General features: G+C 40.0%; 1 protein-coding gene across 1 annotated transcript; it reads left to right on the top strand.

Moving 5' to 3' along the window:
- The first annotated feature begins 2,354 nt into the window (after positions 1–2,354).
- LOC136937898 (trafficking regulator of GLUT4 1) lies at positions 2,355–11,309 on the top strand. The gene is made up of 4 exons (XM_067231039.1): positions 2,355–2,556; positions 2,920–3,227; positions 3,945–4,077; positions 11,083–11,309. The coding sequence occupies exons 1-4, from the start codon at positions 2,355–2,357 to the stop codon at positions 11,307–11,309; spliced, it is 870 nt and encodes a 289-aa protein (XP_067087140.1).
- The last annotated feature ends 4,895 nt before the right edge of the window (positions 11,310–16,204 follow it).

Raw genomic sequence — 16,204 nt, 5'->3', positions numbered from 1 at the left:
AAACCAGTTAAATCCATCTTAAACCAGCAAAGACCAGCCAACCAGCCTAGGCTGGTTTTAGCAGATTTTTTCAGTAGGGGGGGCACAGCAGATTTGTATTTTGTACTGTAGTAAAAGGGACTAGCGACGCCACTGGTACATAAAGTAGTTGTTACTGAAACAGAATTCAAGTATTCTTCCAAAACATGGAATATGTTAGAAGGCCTAATGCATTTAGCTATATTTTGCGTTTGGGGTGCGGTGGGTGGGTCTGTGTCTGGGGCTCTGGGCTAAGCCCCTATCTCTTCATACTCTAAAATCGCCCCTGATCCGAAGTTTCTTAAGTATTTTAGCTGGCATCGTTTTTTCTTTATCTTTATATAAATATCAGAGATCCATAACAAGTTTCCGAGTTTTTGGTGGTTTTCTTGTTAACCTACGTAAGTGTCCCAAATGACCTTACTTCACTCTCAATTTGATTATTAACAAGCGCAAATTAGCTGAGCCCATACAGTTGTCTAGAAGGAATTAGCAATAGTCATTGCTATCTGAGGAGCGGAAGAACTGGAAAAGCCTCCCTCATCATATACTGTAAGTGGCATGCTTATTATTATTCAAATGAATGGTGAGCAATGTCAGGCTATATTTGTCTCCTTTCTTGCTGATCCAAAACATGATCCGATCCGTGCCTCAAAACAGGGGGTAGATCCGAATTGTGAGTTTTGTTATACGTTGCACCACTAATATTGGCTTTATTTATAGGCCTATACATCGTTTAATTTAGCCTACTGTAATTTAATTACTATAATTTGCCTACTCTCAAGCCCAGCAGAGTATATGCTTGTTGTACAATGCTTTGTTTGTCCTTTATTTGTAGTACAAATACAATTAACGTCCACAAGGTGGCACAACCGTAGCATCCCACCTACTGATTGTTAGACGGGGCTAAATGCCGTGTGTGCGTTTGCAAGCACATGTGTGTGCGTGTGTGTGTGAGGGGAGGTTTGCGTGGAGGTAACCAATGTCTTCTTTAAATATTAAATGTGTATCATTGTTTGGTCATTGGGATATGGTGGTCGCCGTGGTCATTTTACTGCATCCTCAGCGAAATCTACTATTGACAAATGAGATGGGGAAAAGAGAGGGAAAGCATCCTATTGCAGATGCTTTTCCTATACCCCCTCCCCGCAACCTCCCTCCCCCCCACCGTCACACATCGAGAAGGGAGGGCTGAGGTTGGACGCAAAAGAAAGCTATCTGAACATCCCACAGCGCTGTTTATATTTTTCTATTAAGAGAAAGGGGATTGTAGGCTTGATATCGAGTGTGTTAGCACAATTTTACTGCGGACGTTTAGGTTGGGCTGAAATTGTGATACCTACTGAATATTTTAGATTGAGTTCTATAATAGATCTGTGATCTATTAAAGCAAAATGTGCCGAAAACAGCATCTTATCAAGCACTAGGATCAGGTAGGTGGCCAATTCTTTCCATGTTTTTACTTTTGACTACTTTGTTTCTTATTGACAGTTTTTTGGTTGCCCAAATATGTAGGCTGCATGTGCTGCTTGTAGGTGGGTGTGTCATCTTTAAGATGTGTGTATCTCCCGATATTGCTTTTCCATGGGCAGTGGAGTGAGTGTGTGTGTGAGAGAGAGAGACCAATGAGTGCAAGTCTGTGTAAATTTGAACACCACAAAAAATGTTGGTTAATCTATTAACATGTATTCTTACAATTCAAGCTAAATTTTCATAAAACAGTCCTGCGTCAGCATGCAAAATTCTGCGACTCTCCGTTGCACCACAGCAATTGCTGTAACCTCGATATAGTCAACATCTACAGGGCCTATAAGGTAGTAATAGTTATGACAAGTTTCTTTGTATCAATGTTTTAAGAATAGTTTGCTGGGTCTATAGCTCTGCTATTAGAATTTGAAGATAACCTAAAATTACTTTGACAAAAACAAACAGCATTTAAATAATGTAGCAAAGAGGTCTAAACTAAGGTTTTGGAAACACCGGATATTTCATATAAACAAAAAGGATTATGAAAATAACATGTATTTACATAAATATGTTGGGCTTTTGGCAAAGTAAATGAGTATAATGATTTCTTTGAATTGGATTAATTGATTCAAAGACGACTCTGAGTAGATCTTGGTGTATAGTATCTTTGTTTTATTCATTGACACCGGGGCAGTCTCCCTCACAGTTCGAACTCAACTTAATGCTACTGAAGTACAAATAAAGCAACAAAGTGATTCAAATAACCAATTCTTTAACAAATCTATTTCAGTTCGTTCACCTTCCAAATCATACTCAGCAATCCAAACGCCAAAATTTCTACGCTCAATTAGCATTGTCCCTGTTCAGCCATGGCTTCAAACTCCATCACCACCAAACTCACTGCTTGCGGTGGCAGGGAGGAAGGTCAGAGAGTGAACCAGCTTACGGAGTCAAGCCAAGCACCTGTCACCTCCCAACCAACAATCTCCGAACAACCAGCCACACCCTCTGGCCCAGGGAGGGCTGCTGAACTGGACCACCTGGCAGTGATCAGCGAGAAGATGGAGAACAGTAAATAAACCTCCCCCCAACCCCCGCCCACCCCATCCTCTTTATTTTGGAGTGATATATGACACAGTCTGTGTCTGATGTGGAGATGTCCCCTCACCTCACTAAATTTATGTTTCCTTATTTGGGAAATCAAACAAAGAGATGAATTTGATGTAATGTTATGCCTTTCTCCCGTCTCAGGTATATGACATCCCCTGATTGGCCACATCATTTTGTTAGCCTTTAGTGAAGTAGTTCTACCACGATAGCATTTTGGAACAACAAAAATGTTAATGAAAAACTATGGAATTACTGTTACGTCTTTCTTTTTTTTGTAAACCCTGTCTCCCCTTACTTCTGTATATCAATCTATATCCTCTGCAGGTAATGGAATTTGTCCTGCCTCTGCAGACCCCTCCCCCTCTGCATCCTCCCTCTCCTCCCCGCAAAAGCAGCAGCATACCAAGCCAGGTGGGCACCAACTGAATGGTCGCTCCCAGCTGGGCAGTCGCTCTGGCTCGTTGGGCCACTCAGCGGGGTCCCCTAGACCCTCCCTCAGTCGCAAACCCAGTATGCTGCCAGAGGGCCCTGACGATGGGTCCAAACCCAGAGACTATCTGATTTTAGCAATCCTGTCCTGTTTCTGCCCTCTATGGCCCATCAACATCGTAGCTCTGACCTTCTCTGTAATGGTAAGTTGCTTTGGAGTACCTACCATTGTGCATGATCTTTTTTCACCTCAGCACATTGAACTTCCCATATTTGCTCACATGACAACGCAGTTAAACGAGCAAGTAAAATACTCTCCTGTGAAGCAAATTCAATATTCTTAGTCCACCTATATTATTTAGTATGATTGTGATAGGCTAGTGACACACATTTTATATTTGTTTTAAGTTTGCTGCTTCAGTTGTTGTGGTATTGATTCATGATTATTGTGCCGAGTGATCAGATGCATTTTTTATCAAAGATTCACTGGCCTAAAAACATGAACTATATCACAAAAATCCACATTTCACTGTTTTTGGGACCTAGCAAACATGACCAGCTAATATAATTTCACTAAGTCCTTTCATCAGCACATGGGAAAGTGTGAATGAGTTCTAGTCAGGTGAAATCACTCTATCATTCTGATTGGATTATAAGAGCAGATTGATTGCTATAAAAGGAGGGACTTGTTTTTGCCAATAAAAGCCTTTAAAATGTGAAGACAATATCTACAAATACTGAACCAGCAAACTTTGCAAAACACAAAATGTGTCACTGCCAATACTTTTGGCCACAAGTGTACATTCATAGCCAGACATTTGATATGCATGTCCATAATCACATGAGAAATTGTAAGAAAGGTACTGTACATTTTATGTGGCTTCACAACTTTTGATCATCTTTACACCTTGATTTTGCAGTCCCGGAACAGTCTGCAGGAGGGGAACATCGATGGGGCACGGCGCTTGGGTCGTAATGCCATGATACTATCCATTGTCTCCCTAGTGGGAGGGATCATCATCATTACTGCAGCTATCATCTTCAACTGGGGACGTGAGTATGACAATCACAGTTAAAATGTTCATTATTTCTGTGACACTATTTTGGTACTTTTAGGTTTCCTATTTTTACCCATTTGTGCCATTATCTTTGTTTGTTCACTTGCTCGTGTCTTTGTTGACAATTTTCTTCAGTTATTTTGTATTTTCATTGATTGTATGGTAAGAATTTAACTACTGTGAAATAATTGATCCACATACATGCCCAAATCTAACTTCAGTCTGTCATTCATTTCTGCCAGTTATATTAAAATCCTGAGGGTTTTAATTAAACCTGCATCCAGGATGGCAAGACTGCACAAACAACAAGCAAACTAACAAGACTGTACACTTTCCAAAATCAAAGCACTATTCTTCTCAAGCGCCTGCAACCTACCCCCTGTCCTTTAATCTGGCTCTTGCTGCATGAGCATGGAAGGCCTGTACATGTTCTCAGACACAGACAACTTTAACTCTACCTCCTACAGCATGTTTGACCCAGAAAGCAGGTGTTGTGCAGGGTATGGCAGGAGCAAATGCAGTCTTATGTAAAGATCTTCTCTTCAGGTGGATGGTAAATCAGTTTTCTTCAACAAGCCTCCCAAATCACTCCAGTCTGCCAAAGCTAGAGTGAAGTGTCACTGGAAATGAGAGAGGGAGAGGGATTTTCTAGTCCTATTTCAGTGAGCTCCTTAACAATGTAAAACAAAAAGTGATCGTTTTATTTGTGACACCAAAACCACTGTAGCTAAACATAAAGACTGAAGGTCTAAGTTCAAATAAATAGTCATGCACTTTGTATGAAAGATGTGATGAATTAATGAAAGATGATCATTGGGACTTTTTTGTCATAAATTATTATTGCCTTGGTAACGTTTGGTTCAAAATATTGAAGTGAACTAATTTGTCTTTGCTTTTTTTGTACTGTAGTTTCCAATGACTGCACTCAATGCTTTCAATCACACATGCATATTTGTACATACATATGTATGTACAAAGACATGCATGCACGCACACACAATCACAGATGCACAAATGCAGATATGCACACACAAATCACACTATACACATACTGCGGCTGTGTACATGTGTAAGTATACGGCAAGAAGGCTGACCAGTTAGAAGGAAAATAGGAAAGAGGGAAGGGCGAAAGGAGAATTGGATGAGGGCTGAACTGCAGTCTTTTGTTTTGCACAGATGGAGAGGATGCAAGGGAAAGGGTTGGGGTTTGCGGGTATCTCTTGTGTGCAGTAAGGTACATATTTTGAACAGAGCACAGAAACACAGACTTGTAGTCTTAAGATTCAAGGCAGGCATCTGCTGCTTTAAGAAAGACTTAACATAACTTACTTAGAATGCTAAAATGCAGAAATATTGCAGAATGATCACAATGTATCTTTACCCTTACCAAGTGAGACATCATACCACTCCCAATGCCTTATATCTTTCTCTGCAAAGTTTTGATATCTCTGGTATTAATATTTTACATTTGTAACACAATGGAACTTCAGTATATGCACTGAATAACTGCTTAAATTGTTTGTTAGTCATCAATGGCTTTTAGGGGAGTCATTTTTTCTCTCATGTAAGATATCACCCTTTGCATATTATTTTTCTGTATAATGTTTCTCTGGTGAGGATAAGTTCTTATCTGCGTCTTTTTAATATTCACTGAGAAGAACCTTTTTATCGTTTGAGGGTCAGTGTCCTAGTCAGTGTACCATGATTGGAATGTCTCCCAAGTCACAAAGGGACAGCGCTTTCTTTTGGCAAGTGACATAAGCAGTATACTGTGTCTGTGTATTTAGGTGTGTGTGTGATTGTGTGTATGTGTGTGTATGGGAGGAGGCGGGGCAGATAGAAAGGAGTATGTGATGCTTTTTGAGGACAGCAGTTAACACTTCCACTTTCTCTTACTGTTGAGAGGTCTCATAGCGCCTATTACGCTGTGCAAATTCAAACTATAGTTTACTAAATGTTTACACTGTTTTAACTAAAGGTTTAATGCTTTTATACCATGAGTCAGTGTCTTTGAAATACTTATTAAGCAGTATTTTAAATGTGAAGCCTTGTCCAAGGCACAAGGCTCTTGCCACAAGCGATTAAGAACATTGCAAACCAAAGCAAATTAACTCATACCTGTCAGTTATAGTACATAATCACCAATAAACCATAGCTATCAGCCTATCTGATTCAGCGGTTGGAACCACCCCAACAATTTGAGACTTTTCAAAAATCATAATACCACATAAAACGTTTTTTTTGGTTTTTAATGTGAAATTTGTGGGGCACAAATGAACAATTTTCCACTTCTTGACAGTAAATCTGATGCGTAACAACAATATATGAAAGTTGCCAGTTGGCCTATGCCAAACAAGCATGTTGATCGAATGTACAAGGTGTTTTCCCAAGTCCTTGTCTTTAGAATACAGTGAACTTCATCCTTGATGGCTTTGGGTTCTAGCTAAAGGGTTTCCCATTGGACATAAGTTAGAATAAGCCACTCTGACAGTGCATATGGAAGTTGGAGGTCTCAGACAGCAATGGCTCCCATACCCTTTCACTACTCTTACCAAACTGTAGCATGTCTGTTTTCTAACCACTTTATACAAAGTAAAATTTTAGCTCAACTTATATGGGGCTTCAAGTTAATTTCGTTTTTCAATGATTGTTCATTACTATGTATATATAAATTGCTTGCTTTAAACACAGAACTGTAGATACATCTGTGTAAAAGTGTCATTATATGAACTGTACTCGATGCCTTGCTTCTTTCCACCAAATTGATTTATTTACAGTGACTGTTAATTTATCATTGACATCTTTGAGTAAATACAGTAGTGCTCAGTTCCTTTTATTATTGTCAAATCATGATCATGAGCACAAACACAACAGTCCAAAGAATGTTCATGTCTTTAGCTATTCATCTGGTAAATGACTCTTGGTAAATGACTATCACTTTATTTGAAAAACTGATGTAAAAAGCATGTTCAAAGGTTTTCATTCCTTATGCTGTGTAGAGGACAGTTATTAACCACCAGTTCATGATAATTTATGACACCAGTGATTTTCTTTACACCTTTTCTGATATCTCAGGTTTGTTTTTTATTCTATTGAACTCTATCTTTTCATTCAAAGACACACCTTTCTTTTTTTAAACAATTTCTGATGTCATAAGTGTAAACTAAATCTTATGTTTAATATAATCTGCTCTGTTTGATATAGTCTCTTTTGCATCTTGAAATTAAGAGAAAGCTGCAAACTATAAAAATATTAACAAACTATCTGCAAACTCAGTAATAGTGTTGGTATGTATTGCTATAATCCTAAATCAGACTTTTGTGCAGACTTGCCTGTGCATGCCTTAAATGATTGCTTTAAGCATACAGTATGAGTATGTATGTGCACTGCACAGTATGTTAATCAAATGTATTGATTCAAGACTATTGGTGTTCATCCTATACTGATGTTGACTGTTCTTGAATATGTTTGATGGAAATAAACCCCATTTTAGTACCACTATAACTATTTCACATTCAAATATTTCATGCATTAGACATAATATATGGGGACATATTTGAGAAATGCCAAGAAGGGGGTAATGTATTTTTTGCTGGGGTAATTCACCCTTAACGCCCGATGCAACAAACCATTTGCGATACACTGGAAGTCATTCATTGTCAATGGGGCAGTTCGCAATGGATTGGACTGCCAACATGTCAACTCCTGCGTTGGTTGTGGGACAATTCGGAAGTTAGGATCAATTAAGTAGGCTAGGCCTATTTCTATTATATTAAAATACTTTTTTTTACCACAAAGTCTATTCTGAAAGTAATATGATGAACATTTTATTGTATAACCAAATAGTGAACATATTTTATTTTTTTCATAGAAAAAAACTTTGAGACTTTAACACTTTGTTCAGAAACGACTAGATACCCTTTTGCCTCAATGTAAAGTTAGGACACTAAATGTTAATTCCATCATAAGACCAAAACTGAGCAGCACACATCAACTTCTGTCTTGTTTCTACCATAGCCTAGTTCATTGTGTCGCAGGTAGGCCTACACATTGTGTGCAAAAAGAGACGGATGCTATATTTGACAAAGAGAAGTAGGCCTACAGAAAAATGCATATGCATCTGGTGGGGAATAGGAATAAATCAGTGGGAGTGTTTCCATCCAATGGAAAGATTAAGTGAATTATTTAGGGAAGGTCTGTGTGGTTTTCCTAGGTCTACTGTCTGTTTGTCATAGCCCAAGCACAAGGTGAAAAGCAAATGAACACACTGGGTCCTTGCTTGCGCCCAGAAAGAAATGTGGTCAAAATAATGGAAATTATTTAGTTAGACTTAATTAATTAATTAATAAAATTTATATTTCAATTAACGCCTAAGGGTGTGTGTTCCAAGCCCCAACCCCAGCTCCTCAATAGAGCTTGGATATATTGCGTTTCTGAAATGGCACCCAGCTTGTTGCAGTCATTTATATTCTATAAATAACAATTATATAATTATAATTAGGGTTCCTACGGTAGGAGGGAACTTATTGTTTTTGTTAGTATTATTATTATTTTTCCTCTTCTCCGTGAAATGGCTCAAGAGCTCAAAAAGTCCTCGACCCGATTTTTTCAAATTTGGCCCAATGATACAACAGGTCACTCACTACTCACAGACCGCTAATTACCCATGTACACCCATAGGTGGCGCTATAAGCCACGCCCAAAGTCTACGTGATTTCCCCAGCGCCCCATAACTCCAAAATGCCTGAAAATTGGTATACATGGCTTATTTCTCATGGGAATAAAAAACCCTCAAGGACCCATAAGGTCCGTTGTTAGGATAATTTATTTATCAAGTAATGCACAGAGTCGTCGGATTCAAAGAAAGTACAATAGTTTAATGCTTGCCAGCAAGGAGACAAAATCTGATCGCAATACAAAGTTTGTCCGCTAGCATGTTGTGCTAGCAACCTATTTAAACAGACCCGCTTTTGACAATGATTGGCTAAAACAGAGGCATGCAAATGTCCCATGGCTCTTCTTTCATTGGCTCCCTTGCATAGACCTGGCGCGCGTGTGTGCGTGCGTGTTTACGACATCAACCCTGGTTAAAAACACAACACCAGGATCTCCTGATGTTGTAAAAGCTCTTTCACATAGGTGTCAAGCAAATGGTCACCAGACCTTGCGTCTCCACCTAGTCCTTGTCAGACAGTATCTCCTTAAAACAACCAAAAACCCCCTCTTCTTAGTCCTCAGCCCCAAGATAAGGGTCTTCTGTTTACCCAGAGTTCAGATTTGGGGGTAGGCCTCTCTTTGCACCCAAGGAATACTGAACACAGAATCATTCTTATACAGGATAACAGTTACATATTTAACTTTTCTAACATTTCCCACCTGTTTATCCTGAATAAAATGTGTTATTCCAAAACCACACCAACACACAGTCAATAAAATCAAAAATACATAAAAATCTAAATAATTCATAAAAAAAAAAAAAAGTGTAATAATCAGTAAGACTATACAGCATTATAGTCTAGTAGTGTGAATGCTTGGACATAACGGGGAAACCCATGGTATTGGGATAAAAACCCGTCATCACTCAGCAGAGTGGTCATTTGACGTCTGTGGCATTGACCGGCAGACCTGGACATCATCTCAGATCTCCTTCATCACACAAAATCAAATAGAAACAAAGATTGCAACAAAGAAATCAATACAGAAATTATCAGGATATAAGAACATGCCTACTTGTTGTCAACATGGTCATCACTAAAACAATCTGAATCAACCATTCAGTAAAATGTCAGTCAGGTTTTTCTAAGACAGTCTAGTTGTGCTCTTCCTCTCCAGGTTAGGTGATAAGCAGTTCCCTGCAGGTCAGGGAATCATAAATCTCAGTTAACCAAACCCTTTCATGCATGAATTATGACAACCTTAGTTTGGATTTTTTAGTCCTCTTCAGGCATACAAACTTTTTACACACATTTTTTATAGTAGTATAGTTTTTGTCCACTCAGGTGGACAACATGCGTGCGGGTTGTAAAAAAATAAGAAACTGAAGAAATATGGATTAACCAAACCAATGAGAAAAATCATATATTATGCTGTTAAAACTACTGTCACATATTATACCATCTTTCTCAATGAAATGCATCCTTGCCATGCATGGTTCCCGTGCTCCAACACACCTGATTCAAATGAATGGTCGTTGTCAGGCTTCTGCTGAGCTAGATAACAACTCAATCATTTGAATCAAGTGTGAGAAACATCTAAAACAGGGGTCTCCAACCCTGCTCCTGGGGAGCTACCTGCCTGTACGTTTTAGCCCCAACAATCTAGCACACCTGAATCTAATAATTAGCTGGGTGAGGTAACTAGTGTAAAATAAAGTCAAATGAGTGTTGTTGGAGCAAAAACCAACAGACAGGTCAAAAAAACACAAATCAAATTATAACAGCCCAAAAAGTTGTTGCAGATGAAGTGTTTTCAAGAACATCAAAGTTGCAGTACTAGAATAAATTGTGGTTGATTTAAAGCCAGTGACGCATGATGTCCAATTTAGTGGACAGATGATCAATTGTAATTTCCTCCCAAAATAAAAGCAATACTTCGAAAGATTTTACAATAGTTTTGCTCCTTAGTAGTTCCTTTATGTTACCACATTTTATTTACCTACGATGGTCTACTTCTATAGAAGGATTGGCAAGATAGTTATGCGCTAGCTAGCGTTTTTGAAAATTTGTCGGCCATCTTGGAATTTCAAAAATGTTGTTTCACTTAGAACAACTGGCCAATGGGTAGCAGTGTATGGGATGACGCAAAAGCATCCACTAGAGTGGCTGATGTGCAACTAAACCACCAAAACCCATGCATATACAAGAAACAGAGTTTTGAATAGCTGTCCACTGTAGTGACCACTTTGCGTGAAAGGGTTAACAAAAACCTGTTTAACCCTTAAGTCCCCCCAGATTTTGTCTCCAAATGTACTCCCCCGGTCAAACTTATCTCCATTTTATAGATGGCAAAACAAGCTCCCCCTCCCCCGAAAGTGATCTCCTACAGAGCAATCAGGACTTTAGGTCAACAGACATTTCTCTCCAGCTTGCTGCTAAAGGCCGATATATGCTTCTGCGTTTTTCGAAAGACGGACACATGGGAACGCCCTCGTCTCCGTGGAACGCCCTCTACGAGCTCTCCGTCAGCCCTCGGAGAGCTCGACATGCACCTCCTGACTATCCGTCGTAATTTCAGAGCGACGGAGAGCTACGGAGACCCCCTTGGCTGTGATTGGTCAGTATTAAGAACCGCTTGCGTCAGGGGCCGGGTTGCCCTGATAAACAGGACTAACAGAATCCTTTGACCGCCATTGCTGTAAGTTTTTAGAATTCATATTTCAGCTAAACAGTACATGTAAATCATCATCTGAATTAAAATGTGACGAGAAATGGGCAGTGTAGTTGCTGAAAATGTGCGTATTTTATTGATGAAACGGCAAATTTGTAAATTTGCTCCAACTTCTCGTTAACCTAGGTAAATAAACACTCGACGACGACTTACAAAAACAAGTTGCGCCACCTACTCTTCTGGCGGTGAATTGTTTTCAGCACCCACAGCCTTCGGAGAACCATAAACAAAGTCTATCCGTCCGTATCCGTGCGTATCCGTGCGCCCGCCCATCCGTAAACGGAGACGCAGAAGCATATTTCGGCCTTAACTCATTTAAGACATCACTTTGGCACACATCCTGAAATCTCATTACATGTTCTCAATTTCTGTTTCTTTTCAAATTATTATCAACTTTCTGTAGTACAAACAGGTTTCTCAAAAACAAAACATTAAGCTTTAATGCAACTCCCAAATAATACTTCATTCAGTCACATAAATGAAACAGTATTGTTATCACCTCTTCCAACAGTCTATAACTGCTTGTAAATCCATATGGTGTAAACACTTTGTTATCTCCATCCCTCCTGTTTGAGACATGATTTATTCCATGGCTCAAATCAATACATAACGAAATAGATTCTTTAGTAACATAAGTTCCTCCTGTGAATTTACAGGAGGAACTTTCATTTTGGTGACACTTCCTGCATATTTCTCAAGACGGTCTCATCCACATTTCCTAACGTTAAGACATCCTGTATGGCTGCCTCTTTTGCTGCCACATCTGCTTTAGCATTCCCAGTAAAATAAAATCAATGTTATCAGTATGAACTTCTAGTAGAGCAAACAAATTCTTTGAAATTGGTATCTTCCAGGTGATCATTACCCTATTTATCCATTGTTGAGCAAACATGTATAACAAGACAATCCATCATTTGATATTCATCTCCTATTAGTTATTCCTAGAAATAACTATCTGTTTCTTTGTTCCCTTATTAAAACAAAACCAACTGTTAGTCTAATTTATTTCACTCCAAAAAATGTTTTCTTTCTTTTCAAACAGTTAAGTTCAAAACATATTTGTCTGATTCTCTATTTTACCAAATCACACCTCTTTTTGTCAAAGATATGATAAAAACCATTGTCAGTATCCCAAACCAGAATTGAATCTGTATGCTTCTTAAATGAAAAATCTAGACCACATAATGTTCTTAATGTAGCCATTTACCAAACATATTTCCCAACTACATTTTCTATAAAGTTTAGATGGCTAGAACTTCATGAGTGTTTTGCTGCAGTTCAAAACAGTCAGTTAGCTCCAACTGTATCATAACCACAATTTATCAGACTTGATTCTTCCCAAATTATTTCAGAACAAAGGTTATAATAACCCTCTTTATGCACTAATACCATTAATACAACCCTCATCACAGCCTAAGTTTATCCCAAACATTGTGCCAGGCTCTGATAAAACACTAAAATAAACTTAAAACCAATTACAATCAAAATCCAAATAAAAGTACATTTTAGTTCATTTCTGTTTCTCATCAGTAACCAAATTGCCTCTAATACCTTTATAAAAACTCCTAAAAACCCTACATTTTATTATTTTGACTTAGAATGTTAGCCCATATACCTTCAAAGTATATGCATACTTGCTTTCCAGAATATATTAGTGTTTTAAACCAATCATCTGTTCACATCCATAAAACGTTCTCTTGTTTCATTTCATAACCTTCCATGATCCACTATAAACCAATCTTTTATGTAACTTTCTAATCACTTCCTCATAATTTTTTACATACATTTCCTCAAACCCAAATAAAACATTTGTCAAAAACACAACGCTTTAAAATAACCCAAACTGGAAAAATGCCATCAATTGATTCAATGTCAATGGATATTTGATGTGCCCGTGGTTATTAAAATCAGAATAAAAACAACCTTTCTGTCTGAACACAAAAACTTCCCATGATTTCCCATAATAAGGTTTCCATTATTGAATGAATATCGCCGTTTGATTTCAAAATTAGCCTTCTACTAATTCTCTGACCCACATTTGAATTTGCTTTAAACTATCGTTATCATAACTTTGTTTCATGAATCCATGTTGGGACAGTTAAAACTGCTCCCAGATCTACGTCACTCATGCTAGTATTCGTCACCACGTCAACCAAAAATGCCCTTAAGACAAAATATTCCCTTTTTCTTTCAAAACCTTTAAATTCACAATTTACAAGTGTAACCAGGGGCGGACTTACCCATTAGGCAAAGTAGGCAACCACCTGGGGCCCCCAGGTGCCAGGGGGCCCCCAGCTGACAAGGGGCCCCTTGAAAGACTCCATAAAAAATACTATATGATTAATAATACAAATCAATTAAAAGTCATAACTTTACCCAAAAGAATCAACAAAAATACCAACAGAGCATTTATTCTATTTGTGTCAACGCAGGCTTCCCCTCCCACCCGATACAACTGTGGACTATTCGATCGATTGCAGCTACTGCGCAGCAAAGCACGTCATATCAGTTGGTTTAATATGAGACAGTAGAAGAGTGAAGTGAATGAAAAAAACTATTTGCTAAATGAAACGCAACTCCCTGAACGGAGCACAAAAGATAAAGACAAAAGAGGAGAGTAAACAAGTAGTTGCCAAACTGAAACTACAGAAGGAAACGTCATTTTCTCTCCACTGGTATCCAATGATGCGGCAGCTAGCACAAGTGCTGCTCAGTGAAGTTTGGCTACATTTACATTTATGCATTTAGCAGACGCTTTTATCCAAAGCGACTTCCAAGAGAGAGCTTTATAAAAGAGCATAGGTCACTGATCATAACAACGAGATAGCCCCAAACAGCCAAAAAATGAAGCATACATTGTGGAAAACCAAATAAGTGCCAAAGGGAAGAACCATAAGAGCATGCAGTCAAACAAGTTACAATTGAACAACATGAAGCTCCCCACATGAGTGCAAGAGTGTACCTGTAGAAAAAACAATCAACAGTAAAATATTACACAGCGAGTACAAGAATTTAAAACCGTTACAACTAACCAACAAGAGCAACAAGTCTCTCAATACGAGTCATTGTGATCCTGGAGGAAAGGTCCAGCCAAGCATTCCTAAGTGCCGTTGTACTCCCGGAACAAGTGCGTCTTGAGCCTTTTCTTGAAGGTGGGGCGACAGTCAGTGTCCCTGATGGAGGTGGGGAGTTGATTCCACCATTGGGGGGCCAGACAGGAGAAGAGCTTGTGTTGGGACCGGGCGCTGTTGAGCGTTGGGACCACCAGACGTTTGTCAGAAGAAGACCGTAGGTGGCAGGGGGGGTGTAAGGCTGGAGGAGAGACTTGATGTAGTCGGTTGCAGTCCCGTTCACCGCTCGGAAGGTCAGTACCAGAGTCTTGAATCTGATACGGGCCGTGATAGGAAGCCAGTGGAGGGAGATGAGGAGAGGGGTAACATGGGAGCATCTGGGTAGATTGAAGACCAGACGGGCCGCCGCGTTCTGAATCCTCTGGAGAGGGCGGGTTGCGCATGCTGGGAGACCGGCGAGCATCGAGTTGCAGTAGTCCAACTTTGAGAGGACAAGTGCTTGGACTAGCAGCTGGGTGGAATGCTCAGACGGGTATCTCCTGATCTTCCGGATGTTGGTAACAGTTTTGAGGGACAGATGAGGATTTTTTGAGTAGAGGGCTAACTCTGGCCTGTTTGAAGGCAGAGGGGAAAGTGCCGGAAGTAAGAGAAGAGTTAAGGACATGGAGAAGAAAAGTTATGATGGAGGGAGAGATGGTTTGAAAGAGAGGGGAGGGGACTGGATCAAGGGGACAGGAGGTGGGGTGATGAGAGAGAATGAGGTCAGAGATCTCTGCCTCGGACAGGGGAGAGAAAGAGTTTAGACATTTAGTTGGGTCAGTCATAGAGGGTGAGTGGGTAGGAAAGGTGGGTTCAGGGAACCGACTGCTAATGTCAGCAACTTTTTTCTCAAAGAAGGAGGAGAAGTCGTCTGCTGTCAGGGTGGAGGGTGGGGGAGGTGGGTTAAGAAGGGTGGAGAAGGTAGAGAACGTTTGTGAGGGTTTGAGGCAGAGTTAATTTTGTTCAGGAAGTAGGGGGTTTTAGCATCAGTTATGCGGGCAGAGAAGGATTTGAGGAGGGAGTGATACTTATCGAGTTCCAAACCGTCTTTGGACTTGCGCCATCTCCTCTCAGCTGCCTGAAGGATGGACCGTTCTTCACGAATCACATCCTTGAGCCACGGGCAGGAGGGAGAAGATCGCGCAGGCCTGGTTGACAGGGGGCAGAGAGTGTCGAGTGATGCAGTTAGTGTGGATAACAGGGTGTTGGTGGCAGTGTCAGTGGGGTGGCACAAACTCGTCAATGGGAGGGAGGATGTTACAATGGAGGAGAAATGGGAGGGGGATAGGGAGCGGAGGTTGCGGCGGAAAGTTACGAGGGGAGGGGAGGTAGGAGGAGTTGGAGGGAGAGAGACAGAGAATTGTATGAAGGAGTGATCATAAATGTGTAGTGGGGTTACAGAGGTTAAGTCAGTGATATAGTTACGTGTCAGAATGAGGTCAAGCTGTTTTCCTGCCTTGTGGATCGCCGGTGTGTTCAGCAGCTTCAGGTTGAAGGAAGTCAGAAGAGACTTGAAATCGACGGCCTGCGTTCCTTCAACGTAGATGTTGAAGTCCCCAATGAGTATCAGCGGTGTTCCATCATCCGGGAGGACGCTGAGGTGCATGTCCAGCTCCTCCACAAAAT

Source organism: Osmerus mordax, chromosome 3 (assembly GCF_038355195.1).
Source record: "Osmerus mordax isolate fOsmMor3 chromosome 3, fOsmMor3.pri, whole genome shotgun sequence".
Lineage (NCBI taxonomy): Eukaryota > Metazoa > Chordata > Actinopteri > Osmeriformes > Osmeridae > Osmerus > Osmerus mordax.
The sequence above is the reverse complement of the archived record's forward strand: the minus strand, read 5'-3'. Positions and strand labels throughout refer to the sequence as shown.